General features: G+C 50.6%; 1 protein-coding gene across 1 annotated transcript in view; it reads left to right on the plus strand.

Moving 5' to 3' along the window:
• The window catches only part of fat4 (FAT atypical cadherin 4), a 98,196-nt gene that overhangs the window by 53,608 nt on the left and 20,996 nt on the right, over positions 1-23,592 (plus strand). Inside the window, exons 3-7 of the mRNA XM_076048029.1 lie at positions 5,392-5,653; positions 6,319-6,669; positions 8,080-9,002; positions 10,879-11,053; positions 22,162-22,342. Coding sequence (XP_075904144.1) covers positions 5,392-5,653; positions 6,319-6,669; positions 8,080-9,002; positions 10,879-11,053; positions 22,162-22,342 — 1,892 coding nt within the window. The remainder of the gene's footprint in view (positions 1-5,391; positions 5,654-6,318; positions 6,670-8,079; positions 9,003-10,878; positions 11,054-22,161; positions 22,343-23,592) is intronic.

The raw sequence follows: 23,592 nt of genomic DNA on the forward strand, positions 1-23,592 counted from the left end.
TCACAATGCAATTAGACCTCCTTCGACACACCTGAGAACACACAGTCATCTGAGGTGTGTCGAGGTGTGTCGAAGTGCCGTCACACTCCTGAAGACACACACATGAACACACACACAGACACACACACGCACATACACCATGGTGGAATTGTCTTTTTGCCCTCGTCTGCACCAAGTTACCTGAGACGCCGTGAGGCCGCTGGTGTCAGGGAGCCTGGAGGAGGGCGTCCAGGGCCGCAGAGATTGATTTTTCAGCCTGCCGCCTCACTATTCCCTCCGCGGTCGCCGTAGTTCACATTACATCAGAGGCTTCACTGTCAATTAGATCAGGCCTCCATCTTTAGCTGCTTTGAGGCAGGATGTGGACATTAAATCCAGCAGTGAGCGAAAAGCAAGTCCCTGCCGGCAACTCCAAGGTCTGCGGCCTCACCGTTCATGCCAAAGGACACAGTTGAAGTGAATGGAACAAAAAAAAAAAAAACTCAAGGCCAAGGAGGGGAGAGAGATTTGAAGGAGAGAGTGTATTGATTCAGATTTAGCGTTGGCTTATGAGGTCACACGTCTTTTTATTGTCCAGCTGTTAGCTCGACCCCCTGCTTGCCACTGTGAATGTGAGAAAAGTGGCGCGAGAGAGACAGAGTCTCGATCCTGGAGCATGTTCTCCCGATGGACGCCTTATCCATCGTAAATCCCCAACTTGGAGGAAGGTCAGTCCTCTCAGTTGGGAAGGTTTTTGAGGACACAAGTTGACTGCTATAATTTTCTCAGCCACAGGGATGGTCAAAGGTCAGAGATGGAACTGTTCTCCAAATCCTTTAGATTCGGTTTGCATATCCTTCTGGTGAAGAGCCCGCAGAGATCGAGATCGGAGTCAAACCTTTGGTCTGGACCGATCTGATTTGTTCCTGCCAGGTTTAGCGAGGCTTTCTATTGGCGTGAGGAGAAACACATTGGTTTTGGAGTTAAGATAAATGTTTAGCTCCAAGATAAAGCTCACCGCACTCGTCTTTTCTTCTGCTTTCCACCGTGCAAATGCCACCCAGCTCTGATAGAAAGCATCCACACAAATCAGCTGCTATTTAAAGCGAATATTAACGTCTTCCTTCCAGTTTTCTTCTGTGGTATTTCAGAGCTGATTTGTTTATCTTTAAAGGAAGCTGACTGATGATTAAATCCTGGGAACACGAGGACTGATTGAAAACTCTGTCTGTTGGAGGTTAGCAAGATGTACGAGTGGGATTTCGAAGTTCAAATCGTAGCGAGCCGGCTGCCCTGCAGGCTTACCGGAGGACGATATTTAATAAAACTTTTTTTTCCCTTCGCTTTTCTGCTATTGCCGCAGTCAAGGAGACAAAACCTTGTGTCTCCCCTTGAACAAAACACCCTTTTGTAAGTCACCATCACTGGGTCTAAGTCATCCAAAATGATCGGTTTGAGGACCTTTCGTGGAGCCACAGTTCGGCTCCAGCCAGACGTTCGAATGAAAACAGAGGACAAAGAGACACACATAGTAAAGGAGCCTTTTCCTGAAGAGTTACAGATTCAAGAGATGTTTACTCCAAACTGCCGACCTGACATGAATGAGCCGCCGAATGGAAGCGGTTGCCAGATACGAGGCCCGGCCAACTCTTTGCCCACATCCTCCAGGCGCAGGAAACTGAAGCGGCGCTGACACCGGCCGTCGGGAACACATTCAGCGGCCGTGTTTGATAGAGCCACATGTGTGAACCGGTACGGAGTAGCCAAGAGCTCAAGCTGTTGGCCATCTGACGGGCAGAATTCAGACATCATAATCACGAGACAGGCTGATTTTTGTACATTTCTTTCCCCCAACAGCGTCACATGTGGCGTTCATATGCCGCGATATTAAAACGCTGTTTTCTACGACGCATCCGTTTCCTCGCGGCGCCAGATCCCACCCTGAAAAAAGAATAAAGAGCGTGCGCTGGGACTGCGGCGAGAGGAAGAAATTCCCTATAAAGCTGCGCCGGTCGCTCACGTGCGTGCAGGCGTGTTTCTCACATCATTTAAAAGAAATTCAGCCTTTCTTCCCTATAGAAAGGCAATTGTTTTATTAGAATTCCAGCTTTATGTAGAAAACGTGGCCCGCGTTTGGAAAATCTTGCTTAATGAACTAATGTGGAACAGCAGGCATTCTTTTTTTTTGAGAGAGAGTGGAGTCTGTGCGAGCATCGCTTGAGAATGAACCAAGGCTTTCAAAGTTGCTTGCCAGGAATATTTCTTCAATCTTTTGGTTCTTATTTCATTTTCTTATCATTCACAAGGAATAAGCAGACAAAAGTGCTATCAACTGGAGGTTGGCAGGATGGGTGAGCTTGCGTGCCAATTTTTCCAATTTAATTTTGGTCATTTTGTGCGTAAAATAAGTTAAGTTCTGCAGCTGTTTCCCCACCAAGGTCAGAGCTCCTGGCCAATGCGTGTCTGCATTTTGGGGGGGGGGGGGGGGGCAGCGTGTTTTGATTGGCCCGCGTGCTCGACACCGTTATCGTGCAGGAAGCCGGCCGTCCCCGCCGGCGCTGTCTGCTTCACACCTCTTCGCAGGAACAGCGTGCTCCCCCCCCAAAAAAATCACCCATCTGCTAAATGAGTTTCCTTCTGTTTTCGGCCTTGCTACGCTTTCTTTGCGGCCCGGAACGCCACCATTTAATTGGTCGGCGTCCTGGCCCCTCCCCTCCACATCCTCCTTTTGCTCGCACACCAACCCGCGGTGTTCTTTGGAGGGCTGTAAAGTAGTCAAACCCTTGAGTGCGGGTCAAGAGGGCCAGGCAGTGTGTTTGAGCGCTGAAGTGTGTTTGTGCGCAAGAGATCTCATTTACTGGTGTCAGTGAGAGAAGATTAGAGGGACAAACAAGCATTTAAATAGCGGCAAAGGTTTTTCTTTTTTTTTGAGGACGTGTGCCCACCTCCTTCGCTCTGCCTTTGAACCCCATCGGAAAATTAATTGGCAAACGGCGGGTGTTGGGTTCCGGACTGTGGCCCAGGTGGCTGATGGGATTGCCAGATCTCAAGTCAGCGATTAATGACGGCGGGAGACTCTGATGACTAAAGCCTCATTCCCCTTGTCCTCGGTTCGTTCACCTCATTCTTTTATTGGCCGTCTGGCAGCGCAGTGCGAGCCCAGGTCAGCGCGACAGAAGCTTTTATCCATCACAGAGACAGCGATAAGAGCAGTCATGAACTTTGACTCATGATTCAGACGAGTCAGTCTGAAGTGTCTTGGCCCGTTGCCTTCAGATAAATGAACAAATTTCGGGAGTGAGAATATTCAACCTACAAAGACAGATTTGGAAATATTTATCACAATATCTTTGTGAGCTTTTTAAAGTTTTCCCATTGAATGAAAGCAAGGTCAAAGACACAGCAGCAGGCAAAAGTTATTTTATGTACGGCAATACACTGCAGCATGGCAAACACCCAGATTAAGATTTCCATACATGAGAAGGCTCATCTCTGAGAAGAAAACATGCTAATCAACACTCTGACAGGAAGCAGGGTGAGGTTTAGCTCCATACAAATTGTATTTAAAAGCGGCCGTGTTCACAAAAAACATACTCGCGAGGAGTTAAATAACATGAATCGTGCATGCTTGAAAGATTACTTTTAATCTATGAAGGCTAGCATGCTCTTTTGTGATGCAGCGCTAGCGTTAGCCTTTAGCTCTGCTGCCAGCAAACAAACAAACTGGGAGTTAAGTGGCAATAACGCGCCAACGTGCACTTGCGGCTTAATGTAGCCGCTTCATATAAGCCTCTCCTTTTGTCCCGGCGAGATCAAAAAGCACAACACATCTGTCAGACGCACCTGAAAGACTTTCTTTTAGCTGGGAAGCTCGCGTGTAACCGGAGCCGCGTCTCGCTAAAGAGCTTCGGCTTTTTGATGTCGCTCTCTCTGCCTTCTGGGCCGAACACACACACGGTAAAGACAAGTCGTCTGAGCCCTCATTGTGCCCGACACAAACGCCGATGTCACGGCTCCGTCGTCGGGCTCATTCATTCGTCGTATCGCATTTAGTCGCCGCAGTCTGATCGCTTCCGTGGCGGCGCTAGTACGCAGACGCGCCAGCTCTTTAAAGTTGCGTTGACGCCGGAACGCCAGCAGTTCAAAGCCTTGGCTTGTGTGTCTCTTTCTTGTTTTTTGTCCGGTTTTCCCCTTGCAAAAAATCTGTACTTTGTTAATTACAGTAAAATATGTTTATTTGTCTTAACGCTGATATTTCAGGGCTGACAGGGATTCTGGACTGAACAGTAAAATATTAATGCACATAGTCATTAGTCATAGTCAGATAGTCACAGGCTGATTAATTGATAAAAAAAAAAAAAAATCCCCTTAATGAAGTCTGATTCTATTTATTTGAACAACCCTTTCACCTTGATCTTCTCCTTTCTTCTTCCCAATGTCTGCGTCCTAAATGGAGGCCACGAGACTGAGAAGAGTCACCAAAGGGTCTCGCTCGCGCCGGACAGTTTGGCCGTTTGAACTGCAGACGTGGCGCGTTAACATGTGTGCCGAACAATCCGATTTTCCTTCCAGTTAAAGTCAAAGCTTTGATGCCTCTAATCGTGACGCGTCTTCTCTCCTGGACCCTGGGAACTTGCGCGCTCCGCCAAATTGCGCCTTACCTCTTGACCCCAGAACCTGTTTTCTAATTCACCGGAATATTTCTTTTGAATTGAGATGGCGAATATTTAAATGCAGATATTTATCTCCAGGTCCTCGTCCAAGGGCGCAGCAAAGTGTGGTGGAAAACCAGATGGAATTTTCCCTAAATCTGTTGGATCTATTTCAAGTATCCGTCTGGGAAAGAGCCCACAGAAACACTTTGCAAGGATAGGTCCATTAAGAAAAGAGAGAAATGAAAAGTTTAAAGGCGATTGGATGAACTTCCTGTCTGTACCATTTAAAGCGAATCGCTCTGATATATATTTTTTACTGGCTGTTGAGCCGAGTAGCAAGCAGTTCAAGGCCTCGCACTGATGAGATGGAGCTCAACTCTTTTCACTGCCTCGTGGCAAGTGTTTAACTAAACTTCTGCCAAATCCAGTCAGGAGTAAAACGAAAACATCTTTTCCGCCAAGAAAATCCTTCAGTGCCGCTGTTTATTCCTCTTTTTACTGCCGAAATACCATTTGCTTTTCATTAAAAACTGCCGCTGCCACCGTAGCTGCACTAGCCTCGTTAGCCGCGGCTCGGCTCGCTGTTGCTTCCTCTTCTTTCTCTTCTTTTGTGGTTTTAGGGGGGTTGGCTTGCCACAGCTGAAACTTGGTTAAGAAACGTTGGTTATGTTATTAAGTCTGACTCTCTCGGCCGGACCTTCAATGAGGGTCATTCAGGCTGATGTGGGCAACGCGTCTCCTGTCTTCTGCCCTGCAGGGTCCCAACGCTCTGGTCACCTACACCATCATCAGCGGGGCGGACGACAGCTTCCGCATCGACCCCGAATCGGGCGACTTGATGGCCACCAAGAAGCTGGACCGCGAGCGGCGCTCCAAGTACTCCCTGCTGGTCCGCGCCGACGACGGGAGGCAGTCGTCTGACATGAGGTTGAACATCACCGTCAAGGACGTCAACGACCACACGCCCAAGTTCTCCCGCCTCACGTATTCCTTTGACATCCCCGAGGACACGACGCCAGGTAAAGCTTCCACCTCCAAACCTGGGAACCTGGACTCGCATGTTCTGTCCCCTCCAAGAGCCTGCAACTCTGACCTGGGAAAGTTCTGCATAGGCTATCAAGAGCCTTAGATTATTGTTAATGGCTTCCTAATTTCTCATTCTTATATGGATGTATAATTATGAAGAAAAAAAAGCAATTCTGTATGTCTGCCAAAGCTCTCCAAACTCCTCCTGTGTGTGTTCCTTGAGAGGAAAATTAAACATTTCGAAGGTCAAGGAGCCAGTAGCTGATATTTGATTTATGTGGAAATCCATCAACAAGCAGCAGGATTTACAGCGATACTGACAGATGTCTGGCTCCGTTCCAGGGTCCCTTTTTAAAAGAGAAATACTTTGGGATTTTTTTTTCCAACACTTTGATGATTAAAATAGCAAGAAAAACACAGAATAATTTGCCGTTTGCCCCAAATCCTGCACTTAAACAGCGTTAGACCGAAGAATGCAGTTAACGCAGCGTTACACACCAAGCGAGTGTAATTCCAGCAACTGGCACAGCGGCTTCTGACTCACTGGTTTTAATAAACAGTCCTAATACATCCCTGCAGATATATTAAAATCTTTTTTTTTTCTTGCGCTGGAGGGCCAGTAAAGTGGAACTTCTCGCCTTTGTGTGATGACTCGCAGGCTCCATCGTGGCGGCGATCCTGGCCAGCGACTCTGACTCAGGGGTGAACGGGGAGGTCACCTACTCGCTGGCGGAGGACGACGTGGACGAGACCTTCCTCCTCAACCCGGTGACGGGCGTTTTCAACGTGACGCGGCCGCTGGACTACGAGACGCAGCAGTTCTACATCCTGACGGCCAGGGCGCAGGACGGAGGCGGCCAGGCCGGCCTGGTCAGGGTCTACTTCAACGTGCTGGACGTCAACGACAACCCGCCCATCTTCAACACAAGCGCCTACAGCACGTCGGTGTCGGAGAGTCTGCCGGCGGGCTCCAGCGTCGTGGCCGTGGGGGCTACTGATGCCGACGACGGTATGTGGATGGAAAAAAATAGCTTTATTCCCTTTTTAGCCAATCTGCTACATTTATTCACATGAAAAACTCTGAATTAATCAGAAAACGATGACTCTCTGTAGAACCAAGTGGGTCAGCCGCAGCGCTTTCTTTCTCCCTGGGCCAGAACTGATTAAGTGCTGAGCTCATCCTTGGTCGACCATCCCAGAAATGTGAAGATCAAGCGGCTTGAGGTTCTCCTCCGGTGGCTTTTCCGTGCCTGCGTGCCTGTGAAGAGTCGCCGCCACTCTCCTCCGCCGTAATTACAGCTTCGCCCGGCACTAATGTGGTTATTGCGACCTACATTCCTGGGAAAACTCACCGCCTTGTTCTGGACCAGAGTCTGACTGCCACCGTCCTGAGCCTGTCGTCCTCTCACGTGCACTCAGCCGCCGTCAAAATAAAACCATTATTAGTACTTCCTCCGCCGCGACCTCCTGACCCCCACGCCCTGGCCTGTGGACAGCGCGGCCTGAGCTGAGGTGGAGGCAGGGCTCGGGGGTTTTGATAAGGGTGAACTTGTGTGCTGTAAACAGAGGCGGCAGTGTGGGAAGGTGCCGGAGCGTTCCGCTTGAACACCCTGCTGACTTGAATTACGGACGCTCGATTTCAGGCGGATTTCACCGGGCCAGTGAAGAGGCTTCCGCCCAAGTCTGTCAAACTCTGCTCGTCTCAATTGAATAACAACAAGCGTTTGTGTCTGGTTTTGAAATTTTTTTTTTTCTCTTTAAAAAAAAAAAAAAATGCCACCAACCAGAGTTGAGGTTTAGCAGAGTTGGCATTTCTCTGGCGGTGTTTCTCTTACGATAGGAATCCGCCCGCGCCACGTCAGCTACGATCGGACACACTTAGCAAGAGCTCCGGCCGCCGCTTGCGCACAATTGGTGGAAATGCGCATCGATAACGCGCCGAAGTGGCGAGGGACCGTGGACGTGCCGGGTATTGAACCAGCGCACAGTGGAACAATGGTCACCGGTCAGAAATATTAATGGTTGACCTCTGCTGCAGCGCGTTATCCCGTCTCTTATCTGGCTGTTTTGTTTTAATGCAAGGTCATAAAGAATAGGTTTACTTCCTGCATCCAGCAACAATGCCTGTGCCGCTCAAAAAGTCCCCTCCGCACACTCAGGCTATCGAAAAATGTCAAATATTTTGTCAAGTTACTTCCCACAATTTTAGTGTTTTGACAGTGCTGCATTTGCCCCTCTGGTGAAATAAACAGACGGCTTTTGCATTTTAAGAATGACATTTTCAATCCATCTAAATGTTCATTAGCTGTCCCATTTTCAAATTCTAATTTTGCGTGGAGCAATAATTAGATTTATTATCCCAAAAGGCTTTTTAACCCCACGTTCTGTTTTAAACGTAATGCACTCTCCCTTCTTCCAGGCCCCAATGCTCAACTCTTCTACCAGATTGCGTCCGGCGACCCCCAGAGTCACTTCACCATCACCAAGGACGGAGTCCTGAAAACCAAGAAGGCCCTGGACAGGGAGGCCCACTCCTTCTACAACCTGGTGGTCACCGTCAACGACCTGGCCCCGCCCCCCATGGCCCGCTTCACCAGCACCGCCCAGGTGTCGGTCATCCTGCTGGACGTCAACGACTGCCCTCCGACCTTCACCTCCCAGAAGATGACCTACATCCAGGAGAACACGCCGGTGGACACGGTGGTGTTCACGGCCAAGGCCTCGGACGCCGACAGCGGGCCCAACAGCTACGTGGAGTACTCGCTCCGCGGGCCCTTCGGCAACAAGTTCAGCATCGGGACGGTGGACGGGGACGTGAGGCTGGTGGGCGAGCTGGACCGCGAGGAGCTCTCCAACTACACCCTGACGGTGGTGGCCACAGACAAGGGCGAACCGCCGCTGTCCTCCACCATGGACGTGACCATGACGGTGCTGGACGTCAACGACAACACGCCGAGCTTCTCGCAGAACATCTACGACATCGAGATCGAGGAGAACACCCTGACCGGGACCGACGTCACCCAGGTGTTTGCCAGCGACGCCGACGAGGGCACCAACGGGCAGATCCGCTTCTCCATCGCGAGGGGCAACGCCAACTCCGGCTTCCGGATCGACTCGGTGACGGGCGTGATCTCCGTGGCCAGGCAGCTGGACCGGGAGACGCTCTCGTCCTACTCGCTGGTGGTGCAGGCGGCCGACCGCGGCAGCAGCCCCAGGGTGGACCAGGCCACGGTCAACATCGTGCTGCTGGACGTCAACGACTGCTGGCCCGTGTTTGAGCTCTCGCCGTACACCGTGACCGTGGAGGAGAACTGGGAGGACCTGCCCAAGAACATTCTGCAGGTCAGTTTTTTTTTTTTTTTTTTTTTGCTTCCCAAAGACCCTCATTGAAAGATTTGCACGAGTGTCGCCTTGAATGGCAGCTCTCAGAGCCTAAACAAGCTAATCTTTTAACTGCATTTCGTCTGATGCTAACCCAATAAGTGCAGGTATGTGAGCAGCAGCAGCAGCAGCAGCGCCGTTCTGCTAAACCACTCTGTCAATAAAGGCAAATGACAGACGAGCCGCTCAAGCTTTTAAAAAGTTAATACATGACCGCAATTAGCGACGCACGATTTAGGGCACGATTTAGCGTTTCGCCGAAACATGAATGAAATGGGGGGGAGGAATTTGCACGCCGTGGCAATTAGCATCGGCCTGATGACTAAATGAGCCATGCAGTGAGAGAGAGAAAAAAACGGAAAGTGGCAGCAAACAAAAGTTCCAATTTTCTCTGCTCGGTGTTCCTCGTGTGGAAAGGAGGGCAGGGTTCTGTGGTGGGGAGGCATCCAGACGTCGGTGGGATTTTTTTTTTTTTTTTTGCCTCAGAGGAGCTCACATCTGAATACTAAGCCGACCTCCAGGGTGGGCCGGAGAACCCACATTGCAACTGGGCACGCCGACAAAGTGTAAAAAAAAAAAAAATCTAAATTAAAAAAAAAAAAAAAAAAAAGAAAAGAAAAGAAAAATGAAGAGAAGGAATTTTTCCCAGAACCTTGAGATCTTCACAGCAGGATGTGTTGAAGGTGAACTGCGGCCGACTTGACAGCAGAGCGCTGATCTCAGCTTCGCTATAGAATTACCGCCACGGCACCGCTGAAAAGCTTTGTGTGGGTAATTAACCCGTAGCGGTCAGAGTGGAAAGACGGCGTGAGCTATATTTGGTTCAGCCGGTTGAATTGGGATGACTCGTCCAATAGGAATGTTCACAACAGCGGTGGGTGGGGGGGGGGCAGTCATTTTTTTTGTCTGGAATGTGCCGCGCTGATCTGTGATTTTCCTTCTCCAGCGTAACAAAAGGTTGACGCACATCTCTTGATTAATCAAGTGAAATATTGGAAATCTCAAACTGTGCAAAATCCACGTCTCCATTATGCCGATGAGCTGCAAAAAACTCATCCTTTAATCTTTCTGCTCTCTCAGCTGTCAGAAAAGTGAAAAACTTCTGAAAAACAACAGTTGTTGAATCTTGCTGTTTGTGATGTCGCAAAGGGACACTTTATTGTCCCCTTTCCATGCATGTGGAAGCTCTTTTGGCAGGAGGCTCTAAACAGAGGGCTAACCGAGGGAGTTTTTTGGTTATTAAATGTGCAGAGTCTTTGTCTCCGGAGTCTGGGATGCCACATCTGAAAACAGGATATCTAATATGGGACCTTCATCCAATTCATCCTTCACAAACAAATAAACAAAGTCAAGCGAGATTTAATGGAACCTACTTAAACACTTATGGTTCACCAAGACTTGAGCACCAACACGAGGATGCACTCAGCAAAATGTGACCAAAACTCGGCCTGCTGAGTTTAACTGCATAATATTTTACCGGCCAATTCCAGAAGAAACAGCAGAAGCAGAAGAAGAAGAAAATTGAATCTGCGACGTGCAGGAATTGGATAAACATCAGTTAGCGTCAATATCTGCAGCCGTGCTGCTGCTCCCCTGCTCATCAGTCCTTGTGTTTACCCGAGACCGAGCCATCTCTCTCTCTCTCTCTCTCTCTCTCTCTCTCTCTCTCTCTCTCTCTCGCTCCTTCTCTCTCTCTCGCTCCTTCTCTCTCTCTCTCTCCTTCTCTCTCTCTCTCCCCTCGCTGCTGGAAATGAAAAACATATTTTCAAAATGAAAAGTACACAGTTGACGGTGACACTCGATCGCGGCCGACCTCCGCCGCGTGTTTGTCTTCCAGGTGGTTGCCAGAGACGACGACCAGGGTGCCAACGGCCAGCTGAGCTACATGCTAAGTGGCGGAAACGATGAGGGAGCCTTCAGCCTGTCGTCCAGCGGCCAGCTGAGCGTCACTCAAACTCTGGACCGCGAGGCCCGGGGGAAATACGTCCTGTTGATCACGGCCACGGACTCGGGTAAGGACCACGCGGGTTTTGGTGGCGGTCCGGCTGGCGATCGCCGAGTTTCGGCCTTTTCGAAGCTGCCGCTGCTGTTTATCCCGTCGAGCCAAAATCCGACTTTGTTGTTTTTCGCACGATCGGGCAAAGCTTGGGTGACGCATCAAGCTGTTACAGGAAGCAAACCTGAGCCGCGAGGGCGAAAAAAAAAGGTGGTGGGGATGGATGGGCTGGGGGGCCGGGGGGTCGGGGGGGTGTTGAGCAAGAATGTCAACAAACAGCATGTGGGTTTCGCTCTGTTTACAGTGGCAGCACGTAAGCCCCAACGAACCTCGGTGAGTTTCCTCGGCCGGATAAATCTGGGCCGATTCCCGAAGACTCCTCCGAGTCCACACACACACACACACACACACACACCTTGACCCCAGGAGCGGCGGTAGGGCTGCTTACGGGCAGATAAAAGGTTGACTTGTTATTGTGCGGAGGCCACTTAATGTGCAGTTGAAGGAGTGCGCGCGTATCCTCGCTGCGGCCCAAATCACATGCCGGCCCAGTTAAGTACATGTTTGAGGCCGAGCTGAGGGCGGTTCTGTGTCATTCCTGGGGGCCGACCACGTGAGCGTTCATAATGCCGGGTATTTTTGAGCGGGAGCGCCCCGGCTCCGGTGAGAACTGTCGTCGGGATTGTCCCCGTTCCGCCTTGGGTTTTCCTCCACCTTCGAGTCGCTTCCGAGTCCTCGGCCAGCCAAGATTAAACAGCAGGAAAACAGAGACTCTGACGCAGCGTCGCCTTCTTGACAAACACAAGTCGTTGCCTGTGTGTTTTGTTTTTTTTCTCTTGTGCCACATGTACAGAGTTATCCAACAAGCCAACGTACTAATTAGGATTTGATTCCCCTTTTTTTTTTGTTGTACCCATTCACATGGAGCCCATATTTAGATCCCCGGACAACAATTCCAAAATATTTTGACAAGGAGTTTGAGCACAATGTCGGTGAAAGTCAGCGAGGGAGATTTGGGGGTAGAAAATCAAAATATCGAAAACCCCGTAATCATAGCGGAGGCCAAATTACCCAGGAGCTTTTTCTCACATTTTTGAGGCCTGGGCAGCCGAGACGGAGTCCTGGGGTGGGTGGTGTGGAGGGGGAGGGGGAGAGGGAGGTGGGAAGAGGGATGGGGGGGGGGGGTTTATCTGGCAGGAAGCGGCGGCGGCGAGAAGGTGGACGGGAAGACTTGTCTCCCAGTCTGCCGCGACCCACATCGGACCGCAGACGTTTGTCTTGACACGCAAACGTATCTTCCCTCAGAGCTTCTCTGAGTCCAAAGCGCCCACGATGGGCACAGAAAAACGACTCACTTGATAGCAGTCATTACATGAGGCCCTCAGGATGTTATTTAGAGGTTTGTGAGTGAAAAAAAAAAAAAAAGTTGTATTTTTGTGCAGTTCCCATCCTGATCTTTTCCCTCCACCAGAGTATTGCGTCGTTTTGCGTTTTACACCAGGGCTACCGTCTTTGTTGCTCTGCACCTTTTTAACTTCTTTGTCAGTGAATCATCGCCTGACTCTCATGTGTGCAGACGAAGGTTCCTGCGTGTCTGCGCTTCACTAGTTTATTCTCCGGGGGGCATTTTCACTCGCTCCGGCGAAGGTAAACCCATTAATCTCCACCCGAGCGGAGCCGCTGGACCCCTTTTTTGCCGCACCGCTGATGGAAATCTGTCACGGAAGGGTTTCTGGAAACGCCGGGGGCCGCACCAGGTGCCGGTTCCCGCAGCGCCGTCTGGCACCGGCCCGAGACCACGAAGCACGTCTGGCACCATTTGAGACCTCGAGCTTGCGCCCACTCAGGCTGCCAAGAGATGTTTTACAAGATGTCTTGTTGAGAGAAAAACTGAAGCACAGACCTGGAATTTTTCAGGAGTTTAGTTTTTTTTTTAGTTTTTTTTTTCAGTCCCGCTTTAAAAGTTGTTTTTAGACTTTTTTCTGAGTGAATTATTCGTGCAGACGGAGGTTCAACGCAAGGACGAATCGCAACGACCAGAGGCAAAGATTCAACAATATTTATGACATTGCAGTATAAGATGACAGAAACTCTAAAAGATTCATAATAGAGCCATTTTAGGCAACCGTGTGGATACACAAAGCCACCAAGACATTTCTGCTTCAGTCATTTTTATGTCATTAATTGTTCATCAGGCCTCCAGTAATAATGCAATAAAAAAAAAACTTCTAGATGTCCAGAAAACAGACTTGTTAGCCCTCTGTTGACAGCTTAGTGGTAAAAACTCTGCTTTCTTGGGAGACTTTCAACGTGTTTTGAAGGGGCTAAGAACAACACCTGATTAAGTGTTTGCTCTTTTTTTTTTTTTTTTCCCTGAACGCTCTTTGCAGAGCAGTGCGTGTATTCTGAAAAGTGGAGAATGCAAACAGAAGAGAAAGATTGAAGCCTCTGCCGTAGTGGAAGATCGGCCAGTCGGAGTCAGTTTCGATCGGTCGCGTAAGCTTTCTTTGCGTTGCCGTGCGTTGTGTGCGACGCAGCGGTGGGAACTTCCTCCGGGCCGCGCCGACGTGCAACGCCGTTTGGTCACATTTATTAGGGCGAAGGCGCAGCAAATCCCCTTTGGACCGCGGCCGATACGGTGGCACAGGAGTCCTGCGTCTTTCTCAAGCTTCCTGCACGTCGCCCCCTCGGCTGCTTGTGTTTGTCTTTCAGGGGGGCCGCTGGGCGATGGGAAGGTTCCCGGGGGCCAAGCGGGCCGCTTAGCAGATAAAGAATTTTAATGGCCGTCCCTATTTAAACGGCGGCTCTTTTCTTCTGCTTTAAAAGCGCCCATGAATCCAGTGTGCGCCCCGGCCCTCTCTGACCGGCTCTGCTAAATAAAGACGCGTCAATCACGCGCGTTTATTTAACGTATGATAAATAGAGGCGAGCCTTGCACCCGCAGACGCCGCCGCGATTCGTACCTTAAAAGAATTTAAAAATCTGGAACTGACATCTGAACTTGTTTTTTTTTTTTTTTTTTTTTTTGTTTTCATATGCGAGAAAAATAAAGCATCCTCTCCTCAGATGAACTTTAACAGCGGCAGCGGCGCTAAACTTTCACGAAACTTTTGCGATAACAACGTGCCTTTTTTTTTGGCCCAGTTTGGGTGTTGAGGAGACGGAGGGGGTTGAAAACAAGGTGGGTGATTAGTGCCTCGGCTTGCCAAAAACCCTCTTTTTAATGATGTTTATTAGCTTGTGTTTTTTTTCCGGAGGAGCCCGGTTAGCGCGTCGCCCTCCAACAAAGCTTTGATGAGCGTGGCGCCGTGGAGCAGCTCGCGGCTTTCGCCGTTTCTGCCGGAGCCTCGGCGCCCAACATCAAGCGTGCGAGGCCAGCGTTTGGTCCGCCTCCCTCCACGAGTTCAGATTTATTGAGCCTGTGTAGGAACATTATGGAGCTGCATTATGGACCACAGAACACTGCCACTACATGTATACATACATGTATGTATACATGTGTTTTGTGCACATGGGTGCGTCCGTGCACTTATGCGTGTGTGTCCATAGGCCCACAAACCACCACGGTTAGGGTTCTTCAGAAGCTGCGCTCCATAAAAACCCTGCTCCCTTTTATTTCCGTCCTTATTTTGGTTTTTAATTTGGCAAATTCCACCCAGATCGCTGCGTTATCACCAGTGATATTGACTCCGTCCCCCTGGAGGTCCCTTTCACATTCTCTCCCCGCTGACTGTGAGAAAACCCGTGTTTGCCGGCTTGTGTTTGGCACACGGTGCTGCTGCGGGGGCAGCCTGCGCTGGGCTCCTCGGCCCCCGGGGCCTTTTCACGCCGTGGCCGGACGGGGAGCGGCATTAAAAGGAGCTTTGTCGCAAAGCAACAGGTTCTCAGGGGCAGAAAAATGTCAATTTTAACCCCCGGCGGCGGCCAAAGTCTCTCCTCCTCCTCCTCCTTCTGAGTAACGACGCGGCCTGTTTGCCCCTCTCAGAGGACAATCCAGCCGCAGTCCATAAACCGCAATTAAGCCCTCGGCCCCCTTCATCCTCTGCCTGCTGATGGACTCTCTCTCGTAAATTCACACGTCTATCCGTCTTCTCCAGAAGTCGAGCCGTCCGCCGCCTCCCTGCTTCCCTGAGTTGAGCCCCCTCAGTTTGTTTGGACGTCCCACGGCCTCGGCTCTTGTTTGTCCTGTTTATCGATAAGACATCCGTCACTATGTGCTGAGGGGACGGATAATCCCCTGTGCCAGCAGAGACACTCAAACCTGAGTCTTAGAGCAGCTTAGAGGCTGAGCGACTCTGCTGCTGCTGCTGCTGCTGCTGCTGCTGCTGCTGCTGCTGCGGCCACTTTTTTTTTGTGTTGTTCCCAGGAGGTGGACACTGCCCTGCAACACCACCCCCCCCGACCCTCCTCTTCCTCCTCCCCCCTCCCCCTTCAAGTCTGGAGGAGGTAGAAAACAGGAAGCTTAATTGTCATTAGCGCATGTATTTGCCGCCCCCCTCCGGTTCGGAAAGTATGGCCGCGCCACCTTCTTTGAGGTTAATGTGATTTGTCTGGTGGTAATGTACACTGATAAGGTGCTTAGACCCTGCCATATGCTTATGCTAGACAATACTTTCTGGGCTGAGAGGCTTACGGTGGTGGTGGTGGTGGTGGGGGGGGGTTCTTGTGGAAGGATGGAGGAGGAAGAGGATGAGGAGGAGGAGGAGGAGGAGGAGGAGGGTGACAGATGGTCAGCCGCTCCCACTCCAGTCCCGGGTTCGTTCATATGGCTGCCGGGTCCTCTCTGGTTATTTTGGGTCCAACCCCCAACCCCCCCCATAACCCCCCCCACACACACACACACACACACACACACAATTTTAGATTTGTCACGATCCTGTCCCATGGGCGGAGCTGCACGATGGTCTAACCCACAGGGTGGTGGCGGGGGGGTTAATTTGACAAAAGTTCTTCCATTTCCACACCACAGCATCTCGAGTGGTGATGCTCAGTATCTCCTGACGTCTTTCTGACTTGATGAGCGGCCTGGATTTAGTTCCAGACACTCCAAGAAGAAACTTAATGTAACACTAATCCGAGGACAGTAGGAACAAGCCGACATAGGGTTATTATCAATGTTAACATGAGTGGAGATTTGCTTTCCTCTAATTCTGAGGAATGGTGACAGATCGACTGCTGGAAGGTCACCCTGAAAACACTTTAGAAATACAAACAACTGCAGTAACAATTAGAAATAACAGCCATGTGGACATTTCAGGTATCTAGTGTGAGTCATGATCTCACCCTGCGGACACCCAAAGGAAAACTCTCTGGCTCCGCCACTGTCCCCTCCCCCCGCCGTAACGTAACGCAACGCTCAGATGCAACTTTGAAACCTCAGCAGCCGGAGTTCTGTGGGATTATCGTGCAATAGCAAACAGAGCTGCTCGTGTTTTGCTTGTCACCGGCCCAGCGGCATCGCTTCCCAGATCTCAAATCCCAGATCTGTGAAGCACGGGGACGTCCTGCCTTTAATTAAATGGTTATAGTGTTTGTAAATTCAATTAGCGGAGGGGAGGGATCCCCGCGAGGACGCAGCCGTCTCGAGCCTCCTCGAAGGATTCGCCCGTTTCGTGCGACGGCGGCGGCGGCGGCGGCGGCGGCGGCCGATCGTCAGGATGAATCAAAAGAGGAAAAAAAAAATAGTAATCTGAATTCCATCAGTCTGATGTGTTTCCCGTGGAGAATAACCCGAGTCTTGGAGACAGGGTTATCGTCGAGACTTAGCGGAGACTTATTCTTTTTGGTATCCATAGCACTTCAGAGCGCTAGCGGGATCAGAACACGGTATCACAAATATCACACGGTATCACAAAGTTCCCAACTTCTCTGGAAATTAACCCCCCCCTCCCATCCCCCCACCTCGCCTTCTTTGTTTTCTCGTGAGAAGAACTAATGGAGAAGGCTTTTGCGCGGCGACTCTCTGTCCCTCTTGGGTCGGAACCAGAACTCGGTCTGATCTTTTTGCCATGAGGTAAATACAAATAATTGAAGGGCTTTAATCGCCAGCAGAGTGCCATCAGGTCAGGGCGGCGTGCTTTGGGGAAGTGACCAGAGATTAACCCCACCCCCCACCCCCCAGCCCCGCCACCTCCTCCTCCTCCTTGAAATGAGATTATGTGCAGGAGGCACCAATCTGCAGGCGGGAGGTGCGGTGCCGCCTTGATTCGCTTGATCTGTTTGGCCAAACAAAGCCATCGACAAATTGGACTTAGTCTCAGAGGAGGCGAGAGGTGAGCGCTGGCGACCCGGTATATCTGCGAGCCTTCGCCCTCCGACGTCACCGCAGGGAACAACAAGGGGGAAGGATCTGGAGGCGGCTGGAAAAAAAAATACTTTTTTTTTTTTCTGCAGCTCTGCCAGCCGGTAGCCGAGCCGCCGCTGCAAGTTTCCACCAAGTTTCCGACGGCAGGGTGATGTCACTGCTCAGTAGTGAGCGACAGGCCAGATTGTGTCCTGCCAGAGCCGGGCAACCCCCCCCCCCACCACCACCACCACCACCCTGCACTGCCCCCCTCTATCACACAGGGTGCCACACGGTGCGACTGTGGCTCCAGATTCCAGCAACAGACAAGATGCTGGCATTTCTCAGCGCTCTCGGAAAGAATTCCTCGGCTGTTGAGTCACTGCAGAGTAAAAGAGGGGAAGGAAAAAAATCAAGCATCAGGATGAGGACGGAGTCTATTTTGGACATAATGAGCGGCTGCGGTTCTGCTTTCTTTTCTTTTTCTGTCTATTAGAGCGTCGCTGTTCGGTTGAAACCAAAAGAAATCGGAACCAGACGGGCAGCAGCCGCCCCCGGTTCTTCAGAGGGCGTCGCCCTCAGTGGCGCCGCCGCTCCGAGCTGACGGTCGTTTGCATGTATTTGCATAGTCGACTCCGTCGGCGGCTAAATCCGTCGGACCCGCGCGGCGTAACGGGATACGGATCGGCGCTGTAAACGCCGGCGCGGCGGGTTGAGCAGCTGCCAGGGGTCATGTGACATGCGTGAGCCCCGGGGTGGCGGGAGGAGGGGAGGCGGGGGGGAGGCGCACGACCCGGCGAGACGCGAGCCGGTCGGAACCATGTGAAAAATTCCCCGTCTGAACTCACGCTTGTCATCGGAAGGGTGCGGGGGGGGGGGGGTCGGCGAAGGGTCACGCGTCGGGGGAGGAGGGAGGGGCTGCGGGTGGGTGCGGGTGGGGATTAGCAAAGACCCCGAGTTCCTGGGCTCCCCAGTGCGCGTTTGGTCTGGCAATAGAGGTCAAAGGTCGCACGGCCGACGCTGACGAAGGAGAGCGGCTTTGGTTTCCCGGGGACTGTAAACAGGTTGTGATGTCACTTCCTTACACGTTGCCGGGCTGAAAGGAGAACAAACACACACACACACACACACACACACACACACACACACACACACACACACACACACACTGAGCCGTTTCCCTCTGGAAACAATGCCATTGCAATGCAGCACCGCACTCTCCTCACAAATTAAGCAGCAGGAGAAACGCAGCAGTCGGCTGGATGTTCAAAACCTCAAATATTTTCTCCCCACTTTCCCGCCGTCTTCGGCTGCAGACGCTCTCGCGGCGTGTTATCGGCCCCGACGTAGAGCATCTTTGATCAGAGACGGTCTCGGCGAGTGCACCCGCGCTCTGCCCGGCGGCGGCAGCAGCAGCGGCGGCAGCAGCAGCGGCGGCAGCGGCAGCGGCGGCGGCGGCGGCTCCTCGCCGGCTGACTCAAAGTGATACGGACACCTTGCTGACTCAGACTCGCTCCCTAATTAAGAGGATCAGTGGAGGACTGCTAATCTGTTGCCGCGGCAACTGGCGGCAGAGCGACGACTCGAGTCAATCCTGCAGCATTTATTTTTTTTTTTTTTTGTTTGCTTGTTTTTCTTCTGCGTTTTATTTTGCAAAGCGTGCCACACGACGGAGCGGATTAGCAAGCCGCAGTCAAGTGTGCCGTCGATCAGGTAATCCTGCTGCCGGCGGCGTCTGTCAGCCGCACGTGGTCTCCAGCCTTAACTTCCTGTCTGAAGTTGGCGCTCCAATCAGGTCCTTGCATTCGACACCAAAGTTGTCGCTGCGCAAAAAAAAAACCCAAAGACGAGCATGAAGGGATTATTTTGGAGGGAACGGAGACGTTGGACACGTTGAGCGTTTGCTCATATTTGGTCATAAAGACGGTGTGGGAGGTATGGGAGGGGTGGAGGTGGAGGGGGGTGGGGGGGGGGGGGTTCAGAGGTGGGCGGGCTCGTCAGTCATAGGCCGACCTGCGCGGAGCGTGAGTCACTTCGGTGAGGAGTCACCAAAGATTAGAGCCGGTCGGGTTTATTTGCGGGGCGGTGGGATGAAAACGGTGTTTACCGTTGCCTCTGTTTGTATCATTTATTTGGCTTCTGGAATCCGTGGCTGTTTATCCTCCGCGTGCATTTTAGCCACTTCTGTTCTGGCCGGGAAAGGAAAGGAAAGGAAAGGAAAGGAAAGGAAAGCGATGGAAGGGGGGGGGGGAGTGGAGGGAGCGCTGGATACGCGATAACTTCAAGGCTTTGTGTTTGTTTATCGTCGGCAAAGCCGCAATGTTACAGTAAATCTCCAATCTCATTCCGCGAGGAATCCCCCTCCCCTCCCCTCCGGTCCGCGCCGCTGCGGTGGTCTCCCGAGCCCGCAGCCGGGCTCGGATTTGTTGATGTTCACGAGGAGAGCTCCTCTCGGCCTCCCTTTGCCCACACGGAGGGTCACAGTTTGGTGTCAGCGCTTCGGCGGCAGCTGCGGGACTTGGAAACTTTTCATTTTCGGCCGCACGGACGCGTAAACCGGTCCCTGTTTGCACAGCGGCGCGAGAAAAGACGCTGACGAATCAGCTGCTCCCTGACTAATACAGGCAGATCCTCGAGGTAAACAAGCCCGCGATAGTTTGTTTCTTCAATACGACGTGTATACAACAAATGATCTCCAATTGCCCCTTTATTACGTGCATTTCTTTCTGTGAATTACAACCCTGGCGACTTCACATGTATCACTCAGGCAGAAAAATACAACTTTAAAGTCTTTTAACTTAATAATCTGCCTCAAACTGAAGCAGATGTCCCATTTAACAGCTGGTAGGTGTCGCAGAGTGTTCACTCCTCTCATTGTGTTTCTGTTTGTGGCGCCAGGCGGTCATCTTGAACCAGCGTTCCCATCAGTAATTGGTGCTTTCGCGGAAAAACACACGAGAGTAAAAAAAAAAAACTACGAAACAATTAGCGGAAAAATGTGTCCCTGATTGGGGAAAATGAAATTCCGTCCCAAGCTGCATCATATCGCCTTTTCCTTTCAGAAATCCTTGACACATGTTAGGAAGCCTGGATACATGGAAGGTTTTTAATACCACTAATCTGCGAAGCAGACCATAAAGAATGTGGGAAAACTGCTGCCCATCACATTTGACGATGTATCTCGTCGGTTGAGCCACTTTTCGTCTTCCTTCCTCGCCTGCAGCAGTTCATCCATGAAGGAAGCTGATTGATTTTTCGGAATTTTGGGACTGAGTGAAAACCCTGTCTGTTATAGTTTTTGCAAGACGGACGAGCGAGAGATTTCTGAGATGAAATACGAGCGATCCAACTGCCACATAAGTTTAGGCCGAACTGACACTGCTGTCACCAGCGCTACCTGCTAAAGTCTTACGCGTTTTAAAGAACCCCCCCCACCACCACCACCACCACCACCACCACCACCCCTCTACCCCATTTTTCCATCTGCTGATGACAGGATGTCAGGAAGAATCCATTCCATTAACAGCCCCTGGGAGGCTGCCGAGTGAAACCTGAATCACCTGACATTCAAATGAGTCAATTTGGCAAAAACTAGCATCAGCACATTGCAACGATTTTATCATAGTGGAGATAATCCTCGCTGGCCGCAAAACAGAGCTGCCGTGTCCCCGGAGCCTTTCCCCTCATTCCAGGGCTTTGATTTTTTTTTTTTTTTTTTTTTTACCCTGCACGCCATCGTGAGATAATTTTTTTTTCATTTTTTTTTTTGGTGGCCACCATCCAAATGTTTTTTATTTTCTCGGATTAATCCGGGACCCCACGGTACGCGGGTTCAAGCATCTGATGTTTTCAACAGCTGCGTGCGTCTGGCAGAGAGGAGTCGCACAAGCCCGGCGCTGAGCGTGTGTTTTTCATTTGGACACATCACAGTTGACACGTTCGCAAAGAAGACGCCGGAGGAGATCCGCGGGAGGCAACGGCGGATCTCGGCTCTGGTTCCTGGGCTCTCCGGAGATCTCCTCGTAAACACTGTAAACACATGCAAACAGTTAAAGAGTCTAAACACCTCCAGGCCTCTGAAGACCCCCCCCCCCCCCCACCAAAAAAAAAAACTCAGGAACTGCAACGCTCAGGGAGCCACCGCTTCAGTTTGCGTTTGAAATTTAGATCAGGCTGTTTAAAGAAGGCAGGAGTCGTGATTTTCTTCTCGTCGTCGGGTCTGTCCGCACCGCGGCTCATTTTCATCTGCTATTGATTTAAATCCGGCCCCGCGGGGGAGCCAGCAAACCCCCGTGCCGTCACCAGCTCTGGGGGGTAAAAGGAGGAAAGAGACTCTCATACTTTTTGCTGAAAATAGCACTTCTGGCTCGCTCGCATTGCACAGAGTCACCCGCTCGGCAACCGCTCACCTTAAAATAGATCCCCTCGCTGTGGAAATGCAAACCCACGGACGTCCCCGGACTCCGAGGAAGGATGGCTGAAAGGTTTGGTTTCAGAGTCGTTGGGCCCGTTTGATGTGTTCTGGAGCTGCTGCTCTCGTGTGCTGATTCGGCAGCAGATGGAAACTCTAAACGACATCCAGAGGAGCAAAAAAAAAAAAAGAAAAAAAAGAAATGGTGTCCCGAGAGCATCAATCAGTTTCCGTGTTGATCGGGCCGCAGATAACTTGTCGTGTGCAAAGGGTCGGCCAGAGGTCAGCGTGAGTGTTAATGGGATGTCAGATGTTACTGTCCCATCGTCACCCTCCTGCAGAGGCAAAAAAAAAAAAGAAAAAAGATGCGGCATGACACTTGACTCAGAGTGTAACTTCAGTTTTCCCCTGTCTTTCTTTTTAACTTCAGGTTCTCCGTCTCTGAGTGGAACTGGAACGGTAACGGTTCTGGTCAATGACGTGAACGACAACGTCCCCGTCTTCACCTCGTCCACCTTCCACACCACCATCACGGAGGACGCTCCCACAGGCACCGACGTGCTTCTGGTCAACAGCTCCGATGCGGACGTTGGCGCCAATGGAGTCATAAGGTAAAAAAAATAAAAATTATTCAGATGTTTTTAATCTGTATAGAGAAATGAACCAAGACATGTAGAGGTTCATTTGCCCCCTGTCTGTCCACTAGGGGCAGAACAGCGAGAAAAGTCACCCTGACTTTGTTTTTGTTGTTCGTTTCATCAAAGGAACATATTACTATGACGAGTTGGTTTAAAAAAATAATAATAAATTCAATGCACGAAAACAGTAGCTGTTTTTTTCAATTTTCAATTTTTCTTGAACTGGCCAACAATCCATCATCATCCAACAGTTTATCTGATTTTATAAAGATTTTTCCAGTTCAAAAGGCCTTCCCAGTACTTTTTGAACTGACTTAGAAGTTTTTTTTAGAAAAGGGGAAAAACAGCAAAAGAGCCAAAATAAATGACCTCATGGTTGGACAACTCGTCTTCCTGCATCCACTGAAGGAAACATTGGATTATTTCAGATGGAAATTTATTACAATTTTTTACTCTATTGACGACATATTGCGGCAGAATTAAAATAAATAAAGTTTGTCAGCATGTGACTTAATGAAGCATGCTCTTTTTTTCCGCTGCCAGAGCACATGTAGTTAGTTCCTGTAACTACTATGAGTAATCAGGTCACATCCAGTTTGCTTTGATGCCTTATTTTTTTCATTTTTTCCCCCATCCCCAATTTTTTACCAAATTCCAAGCCGATGTTGAAACAGCTCAGGAGTTAAACGGGTGGCTGCAGTTGTCATTTTCAGCACACAAAGTCATTGTTTGGGCTGCGATCGTCAAACTGGTCGACTCGGAGGGAAGGGGCGGGGTTTATCAAAGCCGGACACTGACTCGCGTCCGACCCCTCCCCACTCCTCAGCAACCCCACTGGTTGCACATTGGGGGGGTAGCAAAGCACGCTCCAGTTTCCCAAAACACTGTAATGAGGATGTTAATGGTTCGTGACAGGACGGGTTCTACCCATCAGGGGTTCTGAGGGTTTCGGGGCCTTTAATGGAGAGCAGTACTGGCCACCTTCAGATATTAGTTTTGATTCTCACCGCCCAAGAAAAACGCCGGCCCGAAACCCAGACTTGTCCCTGGACTGCGATCAGACCGCAAACTCTTGTGGCTAGTTTATGTTCCCGACGATATCTAAATAATTCCTCATCCTCTCTGCTTTCACACGTCGTTGTGCAATTTGTCGTACCATCTCTGTTGGGGGAGGATCTTTTTAGGGTTTTTTTTTTTTTTTTTTTTTGTCCCCCCTTCTACAG

Source organism: Nelusetta ayraudi, unplaced genomic scaffold (genome assembly GCF_046127955.1).
Source record: "Nelusetta ayraudi isolate G7.1 ecotype Tasmania unplaced genomic scaffold, CSIRO-AGI_Nayr_v1 ptg000097l, whole genome shotgun sequence".
Classification (NCBI taxonomy): Eukaryota; Metazoa; Chordata; class Actinopteri; order Tetraodontiformes; family Monacanthidae; genus Nelusetta; species Nelusetta ayraudi.